General features: G+C 41.5%; 1 protein-coding gene across 1 annotated transcript in view; it reads right to left on the bottom strand.

The window, feature by feature from the left end:
• pdlim4 (PDZ and LIM domain 4) overlaps positions 1-22323 on the bottom strand; it is a 43607-nt gene that overhangs the window by 4055 nt on the left and 17229 nt on the right. The window contains exons 3-5 of the mRNA XM_023429400.2: positions 19511-19592; positions 7101-7396; positions 5369-5523 (exon numbers count right to left, since the gene is read on the bottom strand). Of these exons, the coding sequence (XP_023285168.1) occupies positions 5369-5523; positions 7101-7396; positions 19511-19592 (533 nt within the window). The remainder of the gene's footprint in view (positions 1-5368; positions 5524-7100; positions 7397-19510; positions 19593-22323) is intronic.

Below are 22323 nucleotides of genomic sequence, written 5' to 3'. Positions count from 1 at the left end.
TTTTCTACATGTGATCATTCTGAAGAGGTTTACTCTTTAGCTTTTTGTATTCGATGAAGTACAACCCAATGGCCAAAAACAGGTAATCAGTTTTCCCGGAGATGGAGATTTTGTTATTCACCAGTATTACAATAGTCTCTCAGAATGAATGTGCTAACGGTTCATTGATGTGAACATGCTAAACATTGGCACCTCTAAGTGTTGTTCTAGCCACAGAATCAAAGGTCAGCGTTATCTCGTAGGACTGTATTTGTCTTTTCTTGTTCACCTGCCCCTCTCTTTGACCTCTCTGTGTCTCTCACTCATTCCTGTCCACTCCATTCAAGTGTCCCGAGTCTGCAGCGGCATTTCCTTGTACAAATTCATCAGTCAACCTGCCTAGAAAGCTGGCAGGGAAAACATCCCATGTTACTCAGAGTCCAGCTTTAACCATCACACCAGTGCGCTACAATCACACGATATCTGTGAACGAAACGAGGAGGTCATCTGACATTCATTTTAACTGGCAAAACTGTTACATACAGCTTCTTTGTTCATTCAAATATCTGGTAAAATACTAAAGGAAATGACACACCTCAAACTTAACACAAATCTCTCATTTTTACACATAAGAACAAAGTCTGTCTGGAACTATGTGAGAAAAAAAAGTATATATTCAGTATATAATGCTCATTTATTTTGCTACAGTAATGCCTGGGGTTGGTTATGATGGCTGCTGCCTTCCCACGGGTAGCATTTTTTATTAAGCACGATCATCTCCAAGCATCAAGCATTTAGTTATGCCTGGCTGGAATGCATGAAAGGGGCATATTTAATACTGGTTATGCGGAGCTGCTCCAGTGCACCAGGGCAGATCAGTGGGGCACAGCTGGGAACTGCAGTGTACGACTTCCCTTCACTGATGATGTGCCAGGAGAGGCTATTCAGACCAACAGACCACCTATCACTGCCACTAACCATAGTCTAATTACCTTGCACCTGGCACCTGACTCAAAGGACTTTCAGTCTCTCAGTAACAGTTAGCCTCTGACTGCTCCGCGGTGTGTTTAAGAGCTGACATTAGCTGGGCATGTTATTCCTGGGATTAATGTGTCCGTTACCTGCTGATGCACTCTAATGGAAAACCTTTTTACGTGCATGACTCTTGTGACTTCTTCACAAAGGGGAAAGTTGACTAATAAAAGTCTTTAGAGTCATGAATGAAAGAAAAAAAAAAAAGAAAGAAGCAGGATGAAAGAGCGCTTGTTTAGTCTTGCTTCTATATTTTAAATAGCCAGACTACTTAGGACCCCTACATTTTGTTGCCAGCTGCAGACAGACACCATATTTTATTTGATAGACAGTGACAAGTTGGCAGATTACAACACCTATCTCACCCCACGCAACATTCATAGCGCTCAAGTGTGTCCCACACTGTGACTAATACCTACCAGGCATATTGTTAAATCGGACACACACTCATGTTAGGGCCCATCTGACTCAAACCTGTCAAGTGCAGAGCTGGAAGCCTGATGGGGAATTCAAGGCAAACCGAATCACAATATCAAAAGATAAATAAACAGCTGTAATGAAATACGTTTATACAGCTGTTGCGGGATATTGTTGCATCTACAACTTTTCAAGGAAGCCAGAAAAAAAAAAAAAATTCTTGATTTGTCCCTGACCATATGTACTGCAGGTTTCAATTCATGCAAGAGTTTTAAAAAGGGTTTTTAGAAAGAAATATAATTGGAAAAAGGATCAGACATGTGTTGGAAAGATACAATTACAATATCTCGGGCCACACATGCAATCAGAGAGAAAAAGCATTACCAGGAGGGAAAGAAAAATATTGGAAAATATGGTAGAAAATGCTGACATGATAATCACTGACAATGACTTCTCCTAAAATAAAACCAAATCTTTCTTTGTTGCAGTTTCCTGACTACATTTTTTCTTTTTTTTCTTTTATATCACTGATGAAGGGTTAACCCCCACACCGGTGAAATCCCATGTGTACTCCCACTGGACCATAAAATCTAAGCGGGTCTTTAAATCTTGAATCTTTTCAGGTCTGTCCTGATCCGGTGGAATAACTATCTGAATGGAATGTTCCCTCTCCTTTTCCTCTGAAGTTTCCTTTCAACATCCACAATTACATTTCTCGGGAGTGGGTTTAAAGGGAAACATCACTGAGGTGATGTTTATCTCCATCACTTCACTTACCTGAGAATTCTAATCATATTCAAGCTGGTTCATTTAACTTCCCACACGGTTCATCTGACAAAGTGACCTAAAAGTAACAGATCTCACTAAATGTGAGCGTTACGCTTCAAAATCCAGGAGGCAATCAATAATCAGACAAGTGTTATACTTTGAAAGTATAACATTTCCTTCTCTGCGGAGATGCTGATGGATGTCTGAATTCACAGAGGTCGTATTCTGAGAAAGGACACAGCCTGCTTCCCTCCTGAGTGCTTTCTTTTTGTGGCCATTATTCATCACTGTTGTGACGAGCTGTCTGCTGAAAAAATACCCCCAGCAGCTGATGGAAAGTCGTTTTTTGCTGGAAATAAACATGAGGTGGAAAATATGATATTTTTTAGAGCTTAATAACTTTGGAGTTGGGGGAAGGCATGAGGTCTCAGAGAGGTCTCTGGCACTAATGTTTATTTCTTTTTCCAACTGTTCATTCATCATGTCGTCTTATGTCTGTCTTCCCTTCAAATTTTCATTAATGACGGTGGAAATTGTTTGATTAAGTCATTTGATTTCCGAGCACTTTTCTAAAACTTCTTTAAAACATACAGAAATTGTACTGTTTATGAGTAAAAGCTGGCTTGTTAGCATATAACTAAGTAGCCCTAACATGTTATGGAAAAGACAGACCTTATACTGGAACAATAGGTTCAACTTTTAATAATCCATCCTTCTGGGTGATATTGCTTTAAACACCCTGATTTAACACCAGTATTTAACAGCCACTATCGCTATCCACTCACGGTGGAGCCTGTGGAATTCTGGGTAAACTGACACTCTTGTTTGCTTTAACTTTAAAAGCCCCTGAAAGTCAACATGGCCTCTACAGGGGACTCCTTCAAAAGGAGGACCAGCTATGGTTGATTTAAAAGCCTGACAGCCAAGTATGCATCTGAAAACAGGACGATTTTACTTTTACCCGAGTGCTACTTTTGTTCGGCTGTTAATTTGACTTGTTTCTTCTCTGCCGTGCGATTAAAAAGCAACAACCCAAGACACCTGAGACAGGATTTCATAGTCTCACACAGCTCCAGACACGAACGCAGAGACAGGTAGCTTTTACAATGATCCCAATCTAAACCCGAGGTTCGTCACGTTTGTTTCTTCTGGGACTTAGCCTGTCAATCAATCTGTCAGTCTCCCAAGCTGAAAGACCACTGACAGCAGACAAACAGTTTCCTTTTAATCTCTTTAATCCATCAGCAGTGCTACTTACTCTCCCTCCCTCCCTCCCTCCAGCCCCCTTTGTCTGTCATTGGCATCTGTTTTTTTTTTTCTTCTTTTTTTTTTAACTGTCCCACCTCTCGTTGCTTTGAGTAATAATATTGAGCACTAAATTAAGTCTGAAACGGTCTGGCAGCGCTCCAGGCTGCACCACAAGAGCAGTCAGCGCTGTTCCTTGTGCTGTGGATTACCCTGTCGGTTCTCACATCAAAGGCTGAACCAGAGGTGTGATAACTTGCCCAGGGACAGTGATGTTCTTACAGGGAGAGAAAATCAGTCACCGCTTTGTTCTAAAATACGAGAAGATAATGGACATATTGGAGACTCAACACTGTTATCTGGTCCTTTAAATACACAAATATATAATAATCATTAAATATGTCAGGGTTGCATGACAGATATCAAAGATGTAACACACAGCATATGTTACTGGTGCTATTATTCTGGGTTTAAGAGAAAAGATATAGATTTATTTTCTGTTTCTGTGTCATACACTGTCAAAAAGTAAAAATCCATATGACTGTCTCTCATAAATAAAGAGTCCTACAGTCCTCTCCAGTGCTGATGCACAGGTTGCAAGTAGAGTGTTTCTTTTTACTTCAAAAAAATTAAAGCAAGAGAAAATGATCTCAAGCTGCAAGGCGCAGTTTGCATGCTGTGTGAAACAGGCCCCAGGAGGACACATTAACTACGAGTTTTTGTTGTTTTGTTGAATTAAAATATTCAGATTACGACCATGTATTAGCCACGATTAAATTCTCGAGCAAAAACATCTGCAGCAGTACTGGCATCCAAAACACCACATCAGTCAAACCAGAGTATGTGAACTCTCTCAGAGCAGGTAAATCTTCGGATGGGGGTTCTCCCATCTAAGTGAGAATTAAGAGTTCACATAGATGACTGTATGACAAAATACAAACATTACAATACGTTAAAACCATTATATATGTATGGGAATAGTTACCGAGCGTACATGCTGACTTTGACACTGCAGATTCATGCAGTCACAGCTGTTAGCACTCCAGTAATAGTAAAGGGTTAAAGGACTTTTCTCAAGGACGGGTCAGCGTTAGTTGCTGAAGTTAAGGTCATAAGCCCACTTCTCTGAGGCCCGAGCTATTTCCGCTTGAACATACCAACACTTGGCTCCTAATTCCTGCTTTCACAACTTTTGTTCTGCTTTACTGATAAACAAGGAACCTGAGGAGAAGGTTTTAGTTCCAGGGATTATCCCTCCTCTGCTGCTGTCAGCATCACATGACTCCTCCTCAAAGGCTGGAATGCTAAGCGGTCAGAAGGCAGACAGGAAAACCATATTTCTCACTTTATTGTCCTTTGTGAAGTTGTTTTTGCAGTAAATTGCCTTACCAAAACTTCCCCTCCCCTGTTCATCCGTGCGTGAGCTATTTAAAGTACTTCATCTTTCGCCTGCTCCCTGTGTCCCTTGTTTTCTCTCATTCTGACCCGCTCTCGCTCTCTCGCTCTTCCTCTCTAACCCTATACTCGCTGTCTGTGTCTTTCTATATAAGGAAAACTATGCCAGTAAGACAGAGGAGTTCACAGCAGTCAGAGAGAAGCTGCCTGAGCAAGATGTTCCTTTGGCTGGAGTCAGCCTCATCTGCATAAGAGGAATTATTTTACTCCAAAATGTATATATAAATATATATATAAACAATATGACTTTACAAAACACTTTGTGACTATTGCGTAGATGCATGCAGGCATAGCCAGGGGCCAAGCCACATCATAACTGCCTTATACCCGCTCAACAGGTTGTGTTAGTCATTTCAACATCTTATACTCCACCATGGACAGCAGAGCAGCCAAGTGTATCAGACTCACAGTAGCTGACTTTGTATTATTGCGGAATAACAGAAATACAATCCAAACACAGAAAAATTCCTACCTCCGTCAGCTTCCAGGATTCCCTGGAGGTATTTGAAGGAGCCAGACTGTTTGGGTTCAGAGGCAGGCTCCTCGTAGTCCTGCAGCATCTTGTAGACGTCTGACTGTGGGTCGAAACCATTACGGCCACCAGGGGACTGTATGGGAGGCTCTGGGCTGAAGGAGACAAGACAGGCAAGATGTAGTGTTAATGCAATGCAATCTGATTAATGGCAACTAGATGACAGATGAAAAAAACATTCATTTTCCTTTAGCAAACAGTCAAGACAACATTGGGGTGTCGTCTCCTGTATCTAATTTGGCCTCCACATCTTTTACCAGGTGGTGTCATGATGTGATGTTTGACAAAGGCAGGAATGAAAGGAGCTGAAGTAGCCTAAACAAAAAGATAAAAGAACAGATGACAGTTGCCAGACCACCAAAGAAAGAAAAGAAAACTTGAGAAAAAGGCAGCTGAAAGATCTATGGAAACAAATTCCGACAATTTTCGTTCTCCAAACAGACTGTGCAGAGCACATCTTGTATATTTTCCTGTTACTGAGACAGCAGAGACGGATGCGAAGAGGAGGAAACAGAGGTGTGTAATTTACAATCTACATCTGATTCCACAGGCATGAAGTCTTAATCACAACAGCTCTGTGTTATACTTCTGCAGGTTCATCCATCCATCAAGTTATTCCCAAGCCCCACAGGATGTATCACGCTCATTGGATACATTCAAACCTCTGGGAGATGAGCAGGGCTGCTGACAGATGTTTTCAAATCCTGACACACTTTACTGCATGCTTGTCTCCAGACTCCCCTCCAGGAGTCTGAAGGACTGCAGTGCGGAGTGTGTGTGTGTGTGTGTGTGTGTGTGTGTGTGTTTGTGCGTGTATGAGTGTCTGTGAGGGAGAAAGTCTGAGTTAGTGAAAGTGAGACTGAGAGTGAGGGACAGAGACGGGAGATGAGCAGTGTTAAGATGGTGTTTAAATGTGTCCTTGTGTGTGTGTGTGTGTGTGTGTGTGTGTGTGTGTGTGTGAGTGTGTGTGTGTGTGTGTGTGTGTAAGTGTGCACTGGGAGTGCTGAGAGAGGATGTTCACCGGGAGACTAAACACACACATTTATTGTCCGCTTGAGGGGATGCGCAACAATAAATGGCTTTTCCAGATCACATGGCCATCTGTGCAGTTGTGTCGAGAGACATCCAAAGTGTGCATGTGTGTCTTTTTTGCTGTGTGTGCATCTGTCGTTGAGTCTTTTGGAGTATCGCAATTGACTGTCAGTGTATTTTTACATTAGAAAAATACCTGGTGAGGCTTTAACAATAGAAAGGTTGATGGGTTTTAGAGGCAGTCACTTGAGACGTACTACTATTTCCTTGTGTGATTTTCTCACAGTAATGGTGTGCAACGAGGCCGGTCTGGAAAAACTCAGAGGGATATTTTGAAAGCCGATGCAACTCAACAGTTCCAGTTTACGGTTTAATACCACTGCATAGATAAGGTTCACGCTTTGCTTAATTTGTAAGAAAAAAAAAAAAGACTTCCATTTCATTTTTAAGGTGTTGTTAACTCTATTTTATTCAGTTTTTTTTTATTTAATCCAAATTCTATTGTTTTATTGAAGACTGTAATTCCAGATTTCCAGACTAGTCCTGTCAAAAAGTATAAAATGTGTCTGGATTTCAGATCCGTTTGTTTATGTTTTGCTCTCCGTTCACTCCTGTACAACACATACTTTGACTGTCTCACCTGTGTGTGGCGCTGAGGCTGAGGCCCCCCATCTTGCTCGGCAGAGATCTGTCTCCGTTGCTGCCACCATAAAGTCCTGCCGGGTTGTTGTACTGAGCGTGCCCATGCCCGTGCCCGTGCCCGGTTCCGGTTCCGGTTCCGTTTCCGTTTCCGTATCCATAGCTGTGGCCGTTGTTGGGTCTGGAGTGTCCATTATTCAGGTGAGTGGGCTGGGTAGCCTGCGGGGACTGGGGTTCAGGGGTGTACGAAGGTTTACGGCTGTAACCGCCATATCCGCTGGTGATGGGCCGGAAATTCTAAGAAGACAGAAGCAAACAAACAGGAGCGTATTTTTAAAAAAGAAAAAAAAAAAACACAGGAAATAAAAGACAGCCTAAAAGCAAAATACCAGATTTTTACGGTTTAAAATGTACTTAATTACAGAGAAACAGGGGCGTGATGGTGAAAGAGAAGAAGCTTGTTACATTAGAGGAAGACTTGCTAATGTTAGGAGGAACAAAGAAGGGTAATGCATTTATTACAGAATGCACCATTACATTTTGGTTCAGGAAATGAGAGTAAAAAGAGGACTGAAATGAGAAAACAAGCACAGCGGTGCCCCTGACTAGAAAACCACAATTCTTCTGAGGCGAAGAGAGTGGTTGGTCCCAAATGAGGCTTTGCAGCAGTGAGGTTTGAGAGAAAAAGCTTTTTCCACTTCATTTCTGCTTTTACCCTCTTTAATAGTAAGGCTTATTAAGAAGGAGCTTGCATTAGATTTCCTGCAGATGTTTCTATCAAAACAAATTAGTTTGTGTGGTGTAAATATTGAAAAAATGTGTTGTTTCTTTTTTTTTCCCCTGGCTGTTTCTTCTATGAATTGAATAGTTTATAGAGGCTGACAGAGCTGATATACTGCACAAGATTAAATTATCATCGTTCTGACATGCTGGAGCAGACTGTCCACATTCTTGCCATATAGTCACTCTCTGCCGGGACTATTTAGAAGAATCTGCTGGACTAATGCGGGACAGATGCACAGGCACCTACACTTACACCACTGTATACTCAGTGAGTGCGTTTATCCTGAGGTCAACGCCCTTTTCATGCATTTGCAAAAAAAAATCCACAATGACATCATCGAGCAGCTCAGTGTTTACCACGGCTATCAGCAAACACAAGTGATAACGCCAAGTGCCAGCCCGGCTCGTCTGGCTTAGACACTGAACTTCACAGATAAAGTTTTATTGCGTGTCTTGCAGTGATGTCACGCATCTCTGATAGAGTGTTTGTGCTTTGAATTCTAGAGATAGCCAGTAGTTTTGACTGAAGAAACAGGGCTGCACATGATCAGAGTTTTGGACTATAAACATTTCAGCTGAAACGAAGCGACTTGTTTACAAGTTAAGCAAGCAGCGGGATGAGAAAGGAGTCACTCTCGGTCAGACTGTTGTAACTATGAGCCGCCGGAAAGAGTGTGCGTGCATGCACGTGTGTGAGAGTGCGTGTGTGGCTGTGTGTTTTGGGCTAGTTTAAAGTGCCTTAGCCACAGGAGATGGGGGTTCACAGCCTCTCCAGACAGGACCCCTGTCATTTCAACAGATGGGTCTGCTGGATGTCATCCTGCCCTCGCCTGGACCACACACACACACACACACACACACACACACACACACACACACACACACACACACACACACACACAGGTCTTCTGTAATCAGCACTTTTCAGCGTGCTAGAGACCTCCTCTTCATGTACACCAACAAGCCCACATCTTGAACCTGGGAAAGTGCCCTGTCATTGCCCTGCCTCCTGCAGTTAAGACAGATGACTTTCAAGAAATATAAAACCGCCTCTTCCTGCTCTTCCAGAAACCTCAGGCTGTAAAGATGGATGAATCCAGAACATACTAGCAGATAGCCATTCATGGTTAAAGTTTGGAGAAGGAGGCTGGGGAGTCAGCACTCAATGCAGCTTCACCCCAAGAGCCAAACCCTGTTTTGGCAGGATGTCAGAAACACCCAGCTCTCTGCGGCTTCCTCTCCAAGTAAACCAGACACTCTGAAGCTTGGTTCTCACCACGGGACCGAACAGGCCAAACCAGATCCTACTTATTATCTCTAGACCTATTTGCACAGATGGTGGACCTCATGTGATTTTGATTAAAAATTCCCTCAACTACAACATTTTGTGAAACATATCGAGTTTGTAAAGAATATCATTTACTTCTGATTAATAATAGTAACTACAGGTAGGGTGCAAGGACAGCTGAAGATGTGGCGCTGGTGTTAAATGCAGACGCCCTGTTTCTTTGGACCTGAGAGGAACATTTTCTTTGGTGCCCTTTTGAACTAAGCTATCTTTTATTTCACTGCCAAGACATCTTTTGTCTTTCAATTTCCTGAGGACATGCCCAGAACAGGAAGGGTGAAGTTTTTCAGTACAAATCACTGTCCTTACATGTCTTTTTAGTCTTAATGCAAATCCATTATTCATTCCTCATAGTTAGACAGGGGCTAAATCTTTAGATAACACCCAGTATAATAACTGTATCACAGTCAGGCAAGCTTACTCATGCCTGTGTTCAGAGAATAAAGGAGGCAAGTGAAGGGAAATCCCTGAGAGTGTATTATATTACACGCTCCTGCAGTGGCAGGACAGTAAAGACATTACATTTATGACTCCTGATCTGTACAAACACGGCATGTGAAGGAGGACGGGCACTCACACGCTAACCTATATGGTGATATAATTAAAACAGAAATAAATGTCGGAGAATAAAAAAACATTATGATCTTGTTTTATGACTCAAGGGGAATTGAACCTGAAGAAGAAATCAAATTAGGTTTATTTGCATAGCCCCAAATCACAAATTTGTCACAGACAATCAACAATTTGAAGAACACAAGACTCTCTATCCTTAAACCCTCAGTTCAGATAAGGAAAAACAACAGCCAAAACAAAAAAAAAAAAGGAGAGAACCCAAAGGGAAAGGCACCGGAGGAGGGAATTTTAGTGGATAACTGGAAGCGGTTGAAGAAGTACTCTGATCTTTTACTCTTTTACCAAAATATTATGGTCGGAGATGAAGACTATGTTTGTAAATAATCAAAAGCCAAGTTGCAGGACATATGGTCACAATCTCCCCTTCCTGAGTTACAGCATGGAATAATGGCCACCAAAATCGGATAAGTTCATTCTGAGTCCAAGTGGACATTTGTGTCAAAGTTGAAGGAATTTCCTCGAGAAGTTCCTGAGGTATTGCGTTCACAAGGCCAGAACCGCGTTCCGTGAGGCCACCGTGACCTTGACCCGTTGACCACCAAAATCTAAATCAGTGCATCCTTGAATCCAAGTGAATAGTGGAGTTTTTAAAAGTGTAACAGCTGTAATACCTCACAAACAGAAAGAAATCAATCCTAGAAGAGGCAGAATGGTAAATTCCCTCACTCCCTCCAGTCCCCATTCCAGTGAATGAAAGATTTTGTTAACCATCATACCCATATTTGTATCTTGCCAAGACAAATGCATCCGTTAAAAGTGTAAAAAATTAGGATTTTGCACCTGAATACCACTGCTTTAGGTAGATTTCCCTGTTGTCAGCAGTAAACACATGTTCACCCATTTTCACCCTCACACTCCTGCCTGAGATGGTGTGACTCCTTCTGTTCCCCCGCCCCGCCCCTCCCCAACCATTCCTTTTGTCTTTCTCTCCCATAACCCTCTTCCCTCTCCGGCTTTGCATGTCTGTTGCCCAGATATTTGCTTTGGGTGGATGGCAGATTTATAAGGCAGCACATCTGGTGCTTGCCTTATAAAAATGCCAGTTTGGTAACATTCAGGACTTGTAAGTGCTTTCAAGTTGCTCTGAAGGTATGGTGGCTTGGTTTTTTTTTATTACAAAAATCAGCTGTAAGCCAACTGTCTCGTTAAAAAGATTTATTTTACCTTTCGACGTCTGAACTGCATACAGGCTTAATGGCGATTCTGTGTGGAGGTGACAGTCACGTTAATCTGGTGGATGCCTTATCACCCCAATTCCCCTGGTAACCTTATCTTGTTTTCCCAATGTAGACAAAACAGTTTAAAATTAATACGAGCAGCTTCAGTCTATCTCCAACAGGAACTCAACATAACAAGGCTGTTGAAAAAGGCCATCTGTGAGATCATCTATTTCCTAATTTCTCTCTCTTGAGAAAGGATACTCTTTCATTTTCTCCCAAATCTCGACTGCATTCCTCCTGGCTCAAAGGACGAGAAAGTTTGAAATGTGAGTAAAAAAAAGAAAAAAGAAAAAAGAGAAAGAATAAAAACCAAAAGCAGTAACTAGAGTATTTATGAGAACCAGCATTGTCTACCCTGTGTACTCATAAATTCAGGTTGCCATCTGATTGCACTGACCTGTTTTACAATGGTAACCAAGCATGGCTAATGGTTCAGGATGACTGATCATGCATGTATGTATGTGCAAAAGAAGGAAAGAAAGACACAAAGAGAGACAGATAAAGGGGACAAAAGTTTATTTTTACACGTACATTTACCTCTGTATGTGCTTATACACTGTGTTATGTTGAACTGTGGTGCTTCCAGCCAAGAGGAACCAAGTCCCTCCATTCATCAACCTGACTAAAAGGCACGCTGATTAATAAGGGCTTGAATGGGAGAAGACTGCAGTTGCAGTTTCAGCTCCGGTTCCTCAGTCCGCAACCGCAGTTTGGTCAGAGAAGGGTAGATAGACGGGGGGGAGAAAAAGGTGGAGGACCCTAATTGAAATCATATGCTCGTCTTTAACTGAGGACCGAGACCTCAGCCTGCCTGCCTCACTGGAGACACATACACAAGTTCATAATAACACACACACACACACACACACACACACACACACACACACACACACACACACACACACACACACACCACCTCCTTCTCTTCTGCCTCCTGCATGGTTTAATCCCTCTGGACCTTCGAAATTAAGCTTTTCACATGGCGCTCTGCACTGCTAACCAAACACAAACCAGTCCTTTATGGCTCCCTGGGTCTGGCCCTGGGTGCCTCACTGGGAGGAGAGACAGACGGGCTGCAGAGGAGGTGGCTGACAGCTGAGCCGGAGTGGGGGTGCTCTGGGGAAGATTAATGTAGCAGTGGAATCCTGGGTTCTAATGTGTAAAAATGTGTAAATAAAGCCATTCAACTTTTTCTTCCATTTTGCCAAGGTTTGAATGAAATGTGTTGTGATGTAGCCAATTACAGTGTTATGATACAGCCCTAGGGTTTCAGGTGACAGCACTTTCATTATTTGGTTTGGAGTAAATGTATGCTGTAGGGAAAAGCACCTGTGTTAAAGTAAGCTAACTGCCCTCCAGTATGAGGTAACACACGAGATTAATATTGCTTATTGTGCATGATTTAGCTAGTTTGGTAAGAAAAAGCCAGAGCATTTTTTTAAATAATGAAACTACAGAGATGGTCTAAGACACAAATAATGTAGAGTGGAGGAAACTGGCAATTATTAAAAATGTGAATTCTGTTTTTATGTTTAAGTTGTCAGTTATCAAGCACTTACAATGGTTGCTAACAGGCCAGTAATTTCTACAGTTTTGTGCTACAGTGTCTTTCATAAGTAGTATTATGAAACAGGGCTAGCTGGTTAGCAAGCTAACTTCAGTAGAAAACTTCACCAGAAATAAAAGCAGAACAAAAGGTGAGTAAAGGAAGTTTTATGCTGAACTTGCAACCTTTCTTCTAGACTGGTAGCTGTTAATGCTAACGTTGGCTATGTAGCGATAGCAAAAAAAAAAAATTACATACAGCACAGTTTTAGAAAAAAGTGAATGGTGCAACACAGCAAATAAGCTACGATAGCTTCCTCCATTTTGGAGTTTCTCTCTCTCCGTTCCCTTAGAGTTCAGTACTGTCAAGGTTGTTTGCTATTGGCTCTTCAAGTTGAACTCAGCGTGAAAGCTTTAAATGGATTTACACAGTGCTACTAATAGAGGCAATGCTGTTGGAATTAATGTCAGTTTTAAAGGCTAGCGTGACCAAGCCTTGACCAACAGTAAGTATAATGGATAAGAGTTTAACACAGACCTATCTTTTTAAAACATATTGGACAGTTTGGGTGAGTGTTTTCACATTTAGGCCTAATTTTGTGCTTCCTCTGTGCTTTCTTTTTGTTCCTTACATAATCCCAGTTATCAATAAATTCAATTCTTGATTTAACTTGTTAATAAAGATGACCAGAACTGTAAAGACACAAGGCAGTTTATGTGCAGTTCCTTGTTGTTTCAGGGTTTAGGGATTTGTGTCACATACGCGACGCACAGCAAGAGAAACAGCTGAAAACAAAGGGATGGATTGAGGTTAAAAACAGAAATCTTCCTCTAATCCTTGAAAAACCGTCTGAGAATAGGTTGTTCTAAATCTGAATGAGCCTGGATGGCTGCAGTCTCCCTGGGCCTGTTCACCCCTGCAGTGAGTGCTCTCAGTGACCCCGTCCACTCCGCAACACGCTGACAGCCAAGCAGAGCGGGGAAGGCTCCATTAGGAAAACCCAAAGACTGGTTTGGACATTTCTGGGATTACTGGCTGATTAGTGAACACAAACAACCAAATAAGTGGGGTCACAGGTCTGTGATCTAAAAGGCCTGCTGTGTCAATGAATGTGGAGCAGCTAAAAAAGACTTTCCAGTAATGCTCCACTGGTCTGAGATTTCCTGGCAGGGGATTAAGTAGCAGTAGACCCAGTAAACATATTTTGGCACCCAATGAGAATACTCTAAACCATTTAATGGCCCCATATTGTTAAGAACTATTCATGGGCTCTATGATATAAATGTTAATCCAGTTTTTGCACAACATCTAACTGGTCTGCTTCCCTATTTATTATTCCTTAGTGTAAAAATGCATCTTTGACAAATTAAGTTTATAACTCTTGAGTTCTGTTAAGTTTTTAACTTATTACTGTCATGTGTTTTTAAAAGGCAGATATTTGAAAGCAAAGGCCTTGTTCCATTCCTAAAACAAATTTGTCATGCACACTTTTTTTTTTTTTTTTTCAGAAGCAAAATTCAATTCCAAGCAGTAAAGGAATTACTGTCTGTAAGTCATGCAAGGACTTTGTCTGTCAGCTCCTATTAATGTTAGCTTGGAGAATTCGCCTTCAGCTGCCAGCTCCTGGACTGAGACTGGAAGCCTCAGTGACGTGTGATCCAGACCTCTCAGCTTCCGCATTGTGAAGCCTCATTCTTTCCACAGGGCCATAGTGCTCGGCCACAATAGCTATCGCTTTAATAACAGGGTATCCGCCAGGAATGGCACTCTGATTATTGTGTGCCAAGAAATTCTGTTTGACTTTAACATTGACCAATATAGACAATTCCCACCTACTTGAAGCTGCCACTGTGTAATTTAATGGAAGGAATTTTGAAAACCTGAAAAATGCCAGTAACTGGTGGTATTACTTTACTGGTGCATAAAACTGTCCCAAGATTAAAACTGACAACCAAGAGGCTAAAACGCAGATGTAGGATGAGATAACCATTTACAAGCCGGAGAGGCATTTTCTCTCTAAAACTGTCTTTCTCATTGGAAAAAGGTTCAGATTTAAGATACTTTGCATGCCATTGCATTCAGAGCTGTCAGTGTACTGTCCTCAAATAGAATAAAATCCAAGAAATACTGGAATTTGCTTTGATTTGTTTAAGTGCTGCCCACTAGTCATTATATATATATTATATTATATTATCAAAGGACATCTCACAAAGACTGATCTTCCATCTTGAAAATGGCGGAATGTCATAATTTGCTGATTTGACCGCTTCCACTTGAAGACTTCTGGTGAGAACACTGCATCTGGTGTGTTTGATAAAAATTACGATGTAAACTGAACAAGAGCATGAAAATGTGAATCACATCTCAGATTAAAAAGGAAAAATCTGTCAGTTCAGTCCAAAGATTTGTTGTCACCAACTACGTAATGTACTTTCCAAATGGGGAACTAAGCAAACACATCTGTTCAAATGCACATCACTGTACACATCAGTAAGCGATCACTTCGCTTGATTCTTCAGTTCAAGTTTTGATTAGACGTAAAGCTGGGTCCCTACTTGATTAGGGTTAATGAGGATTAGCAGCACCCACTGTTGATACATGACATAGACAATACCAGGTGGAAAAATGTCGAACGCATCTAAAGTTAAGTGAATATGAATCAAGAAGGAACAAAAAACAATCAAGAGTGCTCTGATGCTGGCTAGAGTATCAAGATTCAACATAGCAAGGTTGTTTTTTTGTTTTTTTAAAGGTGGATAGGACAGGAAAAAGGGTGATTTTGATTTAGCAAAAATGCATCATCGTATTTGAATTAAGTTCAACTTTACAGGTTTGTCTTACTAGTTTCCCAAATACAGTAAAATAAGAAAGAAATCAGAATATAAAAGGGAGAATCGATATTTTTTTTCTCCCTCTAAATTACAGCATGACAGAAAAAGTCTGAGAACCAATGCTTTGGGTCATGCCTGTCAGTCTCCAATGAGGGGATCTTCAATGGAAAAAAAGCTACAGTTGGGCAGCAATACAGATGATTCAGGACAGCTTTTTTTTTTTTTTTGGCTTGATATTGTTTGGACAACCTTTCTCTCAAGGGTACCCTATTCTTTTGCATGGAATTTGAAAACTGTGTGAAGCCTCTGATTATAACTCATTTGTCTTCCAACTACACAAAACGATTCATGCTGTTCTTCTTAAGACACCTCATCTCTGCCACTCCTCCTTATCAAAATTATTTCTATTTCAGCAAGTTGTGTATGACATCCGGTGAACAATGTTGCCAAGACATGAGCACAGTTCCTTGGAAAAACATTACACAGTCACTACCAAATTCCCCCAACAGATAAAAGAAACACTCCAAAAAGTCTTTGCAAAAAACAGTCACATCAACCGTATGAAATCACACACTTTCTTTTATCCAAAAATACAACATTTCCTCATCGACTTTTATGACAATATCCCGTGTTCCCAAGGTGAAAGGAAACACCTCATAGCTTCCATGTGTCACTTCCTGCTCAGTAGCTAATTCCCACAAGTGAGACTGGAATTTCTAACTAAGCCAGTTGGTCAAGAACAAGAAGCTTATGATGAAAAATGGAAAAGTTAAATAGAGCAGGCCCTGATGAATGCTGTCATCAGATTCCTAACTATCTGGGCACTTTTCATGAGGCTCAAGTGGCAACATTTCTGCAAGAAAAAGCTTTGCCTTCTGATGCTCTTTTTGTAATATTCTTAGTTAACGGAGACAATCTGCTTTACAAAAACAGCAATGAATGTCTATGTAGGCCGGAAAAATGTGTGGTCACTTCCAGAGGAATTTGTTTATACAAAAGCTGAAGTGTCCTGGTGTGCCTCTTTGGTTTCAGTTCTCACCCTGCTAGCCAAAGAGTACTGCTTCAGAGTGAGTCCTAATGTTGTAGGTCACACAGCGGTAGGTAAGTTTTGGATGACAGAACAATGCCTCCGATCTTTGTTAGTACAATGAGAAATCGCGTTGTCGTCCTCATCCAGCGTTTTGATTCAGTTCGTTTCTGCTCGTGCTGCCCAAACTGACTCACGATTGGAGGCACTATGTGTCACATACTTCAGTTTGGATTTGGGTCAGCCGCTGTTAAGAGATACCCTGGTGCATTTATTGTTTCCAAGGTGTCTGAGGAACAATCGCCATTGTTGTGTGTCAGCGCTGCCCTTCAAGCTGTATCTGAATACAGCAGGAAACAAAGAAAGAGAGAGAGAGCCTTGGTCTTTTATGTGACCCCAGGGAGCGGATGTTTCCTCCTTTCATGCAAAGACGAATTCACCTGAGCGTGAAGCTAAAGTGGCCCTGACTTAGTGGTTTCCAGGCGTCAAGGTTCACTTCATTAAATGAGACGCCAGGGAACATTTTTAGAATTCGGCGAGGGAGAGAGGAAGAGCTGGATAAGATGTTACAGAGATACAGCGAGAGGAGAAAGGCAGACTTGGACAGAAAAGAGCATGAGAGAGACAGATTTTTCTATACTCTCGTATTACCCACACGCAAAGCCTTCCTGTCATGCATGTCCGTGTTTGTATAAACTGCTGTAGCTGATGGTTCCTCTCACTCAAGTTCAGTATTTCCTTGCGTTAATCAAAGCAAGACCCGAGCTGGTGCTGAGATTGTGCGATGAAGACCTTTGAGGTGGAGCTCTGACCATTTTATGGACATAGAGGCTATAAAACTATCCAGGGATTAATATATACCTTATACATGTGAATACTCTGGTCATCTGCCAAAGGAAAACACTGGCTGTGGCCATCTGTTCTTTGAAGTTTATTGGTAGCTAGTTAACTAATGGTTATGTCTGTTTTAGTGAGAGTACCAAATGTTATGCATTGTGCCCTGACTGAAAACAGTGGTTAAACTTCGTTTCAGATGTCCTCTTACACTTGTTTAATGGACACCTGCTCAGAAACAAGTGGACAAGGTGTAAAGCACACGAAAAATGATACTTTCATGATACCAAAAATGCAGCAGCAAAACATTTTACTGATTGGTGCTTTCAGACTAAAAGTCCCCTGGGCGGCTGCTAATATATCAATCATTAGAAGGAGAAAACGAAAATTCTGATCCCAAGACCTCCAACAACCCTGATTAATTACATACACTAAAGCCTCTTTCACTTTGGTGTCTGCCACTGAAAACAATACTTTCCTGTGAGGTGTCAAACTCCCACTGATGAGCGGACGGATAGATTTCACTTCAGGTCTTTGTGCGACGGTTCCACCCTTTAGGGACAAGAATACCCTGCCTCAGCTGAGGGACACACAGATCAGTCCTGACTCCACAACACAATACTTGACTAATGGACATCTCTCACATGTCTGAGCCACAATATGCTCATTGTCTGTCTGTTTCACTCACACACTCTCCATATTCACAGCATATGTGTGATCGGGCACACACACACACACACACACACACACACACACACACACACACACACACACACACCTCTTATTCTCTCCCTGCTCAGAAACCTGTTGGCCTGCCAGCACTGGAAAACTTGGACAAGATCATCTGCAAGAGTTCATCATGCCTTGAATATCCGTTTGGCAGCTCGTACGATTGGAGAACAATCAAGATACTATTTCAAAACCTCGCTGGTTAACAGTGGGATGCATTATCTCACTTATAACCATGTGAATAACAGTGTACAGTCAATTTACAAATCGAGTGTTGTGCCCGTTTCCATGGATTCTGTTTATGATATAAAAGGACTGAGAAGACTTGGGTCTCACACCCAGCAAACTGGACTTTTTTATGTATTAAGTTATGGCCCCAGATGTGAACTAGCCTCTCTTGTTAGGTAGGGAAGGACCTTAATCCAAAGCAGTAGATTTCAAAATACTGGGTCCCAGTCTAAAGGCAGTTTGACATAAATCAGACCAGAGAAATGTGCTGCTGAATCCCCACTAGCAGACGTCTTGTACAGTATCATTAAGGTGGCTGGTAGAGGCGTTTCTTATATGCATAGGTAAGTCAAAGATTTACATGTAAATGATAAGAATGTATCATAGCTGGCATCTCATTCAGAATTAAGAAACTTCTCTTACCAAACGAGTAGTTTCATTTTAACGTGTTGTTGTATTCGAGATATCAGTCTCGGTAATCAGGACATTATTTTGAAAGATAGAGAGATAAACTGATGAAATTCCATTAACTTACAATGTATCTGTGTTGTGGCACTCTCATTGGTGGAAGCTTTGGGACGTAGTAAAAGTCCCATTAATTTTTCCCACAGCCAATGTTACGTGACTTACAGTTAAAGTGCTTCTAAACTTGGATGGATATGAAACTCTCCCTTTGGAGTCATCCGTCAAAAGAACACACAGCTGTGATAGAAAATGTCTGGTCCTTTGACAAAAAGGTGAAGGTATAAGGTTGTACACATAAAAAAAAAAAAAGTGCATTTCTGCAAGAATCAATCACAATCTTATAGCTCCCTTACTTGTGCCACTGATGGCAGAAAACAGGCTGAGGATTTCAATGTTGAGGAATCTGCAAACATTCTGCAGCTCAAAATCAGTTCACTTTTGGATTCTGGGACAGTTTTGGATGAATTCAGAAACTGTGGTGCTATGTTTCGTTCTCAAATTCTACAATAAAAGCGTTTTGAATCTGCTACTGCTCTTTTTTTTTTGACAGCAGCTGAGGCTCACAGGGTTTTGTAGTATTTAGGGTTAGGGTTAGGTCTCTGCATTTTTTGTATTTTTCAACCCAAGCCTTAAGCAGTAAAACTTGATGTTGGCAGCATGAGGAAAGAGGCAGATTAGTCCTGACAGCATCCCAGTGGGCGTGAGCTTAAATCGAAATAAACACCTACGACTTGTGCTTAGCAAAATCCCAAATAAACAGTGGTTACCTGTGAGTCAGGCTCCATGTAAGGGCTTGTCTTGCCATCTTCACTAACAGTTGGCGACCACACTCTGTCTCCCGGTCCCGACCTGAAAGACAATACCCATGAGAGAGAAAGAGAGACAGAGAGAGAGAGAGGATGAGTCTCGGATAAATCTTGTGCCACCTAACACCCAGGCATCGAAGCATGCAGTTATTTCTGCTGAGAAGCGTGAATTTTTCTTTCCACAGAAGATTCCTGCGCATGAAGTGTAATTATTTCTGAGAGTGGATGTTGAAAAGAGTGAAAGATACTATTTACTGTAATCGTCTTATAATTACTGTGAGATGAGAAAAATGACAACTGCAGCGTCCCATTATATCCCATAACTGTTGTGTAATAGGAGCGGTGCAGGTCCTCTTTATGTGCCAGAATAATCACATATAGCTGCAGTTAACAAATCATTTACTGTACTGGTAGCTTTGTGCGAGTGAGTGTATGAATGTATGTGAATGTGGTTTTGTACGTTTGGCAGGTTTTCACATTAGGAATGGGATAGGGCTACGTCCTGGCCTCCTCCCACTGGTACAAAGATAAAGTCATCATCACATCATAACTCCAGCGTATGAACTATCCAGAACGCACAGCAGTCTGGGCCACAGACTTTTCAAAAGTAGTGATAACTGAATTACTGGTATTTGGGATTCCCCCCCTCCTGTTGAGATTACTAGTAATTGACTCCAGTTGCACATACTTAAAAAAAAGGACATGACTTACTGACTGGCAGCAATGATCAAATACATTATTTACAGCGCTGCTGAATGGGCCTACTGTGCGTGCATAAGCAGGGGTCCCACATAATTTATTTTGTTCTTTAAAAAGGCAGAGAATTAAATGCTTTGGTGAAACTAAGAGTGTGCAACTTGTTCCTCCTCACTGTGATTCATCACGAACAGTTCACATGCATTGCCGTTTCACTTTCAAGGTACATGTTGAAGTAGTTGCGGTTTGCCTGTCATATAAAAAAGATCTGAGGAGACTTCTTTGGTTCATCGAGTGTTTGTTGCCATGGCGCGGGCGGATAAGCGGGAAAGCATCCAACTGCCAAAAGGGTAACACCAGGACATTGCGCAGAGTAACTACAGGACAGCGTGCGTCTTTGTATGTGTCTTTGTGTGTGTGTGTGTGTGTGTGCGCGCGCTTCACTTCACTCATTCACACCTCCTACCACAGAGAGATAAAAAACTATTAACTGCATGTGTGTGCGTGTGTGTGCATGTGTCTGGTGTGTGCGCTTGCATGCGTTGATTTGTCCACCCCACAGGGTGGAGAACTGATGTCTACAGAGGTGAGGTCATCAGGCTGCAGCTGGCACGGCGTTGGCTGAGCTGAGGCAATGCTTCAGATATGAAGCGCGGAGGTGTTGCTATCAAGGATGTTCTTATGAGACGCCGAGTGTCTGGCAAGACAAGCAACAGCTACTGCGTAGGATCCTCAGACAGAAAGCCTTCGTGTTTTCAGATTGTTTGGTTTCGATGGTTACCGCACAAACAGCCTATTGAAATGAGTCAAAGTTCAGTCTGAAGTGGCCTATTTGAATTGACATTTTTGGAAATGCAAGAGAGATACATGGAATTTACCGTCCATCCACTACAGTGGAGCTATGAACGCCGAGGCGTGGGTGGACACTGAGGGAGAGACCACTTTAAAATTTACAGTGTTTCACTCATTATATTGAAGGTCAGTCTTGAAAGTGACGTCAGTACATACTTGAATTTTGAAAAAAATATTCCACTGGGAGAACGACACTGCTGGCTGTTTTTGGCTTCAATGCACAGCTACACGTAATCTGACATTTCAGATTTTGAGCAACGGACATAATCTAGTTTTATTTTTCTGCCAGAGAGGAAACTGTTCTGGACCATCTCAAATGTAACCCAACAGAAACGGCCACGGAAGACAGAAACAATCTGCTGCACACAAGTTTGATCACAGACAATGAACTGTATTGTTAGTTTCTCTTTGACGGTATTGGTTCAGTGTGTGAGGGATAACCCTGGACTGTCCGATCCAAGCAATAAAAAGCAGCCAGCAGCACCAGAATACCATGATCTGCACGGCTATAGGAATATTAAAAAACGAGTTTCAGACTTGAGTGGCTGTATCTCATCTCACTAAAACCTCCTCTTACTGTTGCCAAAAGGTATTCTGAGAAAACTGATCGCCACAGCAGCACTGTGCGCTCTGTCTCTTAACAGAGATTCACAATGATAAATTGGATAGGGGCGAATAGACCCAAACTCATTCCTTAAGTGCCGTCTTCGATTTCCACCCACCGGCTCCGCTTCTGCTCGTAACTAAATACATCAATGTCAAACAAGACTGAATACGGACTGGCAAAAAGGAAAGTAAAAAAGAAAAAAAAAAAGTTAAAAGACAGAGGGTGAAAAGACAACACATGGGGAGCTAATTTTCTAAAATCCACGTTTTCATTATGGTGACCAATATATTAAGTTACTTGCTTTTTGTTTTAAGATGACCACAAGTTGTTTGATAATCCTCATTCATAAAACACTTTAAAAAGCAAGACAATTACATAAATTACATAATATTGACAGGAATGGCCATAAAACTATCATAAAAATTGTAAAATGAAAGAACGAGGAAAAATAAACCCATAAAATTCGGTCACAGAAGATTGAATATAAATGGGTTCATGACAAAAACATATAAAAGTAAAAAAAAAAAAAAAAAAAGAGAAGGACAATACATACATAAAGCAGCACAGAGAAAAAGAAAGTCTCAGGTCATCACAACAACTTTTCCCTAACACCCCCCCC

This window comes from Seriola lalandi, unplaced genomic scaffold, assembly GCF_002814215.2.
Source record: "Seriola lalandi dorsalis isolate HSWRI2012SDOR001 ecotype SW California unplaced genomic scaffold, Sedor1 jcf7180002054893, whole genome shotgun sequence".
NCBI classification, from domain to species: domain Eukaryota; kingdom Metazoa; phylum Chordata; class Actinopteri; order Carangiformes; family Carangidae; genus Seriola; species Seriola lalandi.
The sequence above is the reverse complement of the archived record's forward strand: the minus strand, read 5'-3'. Positions and strand labels throughout refer to the sequence as shown.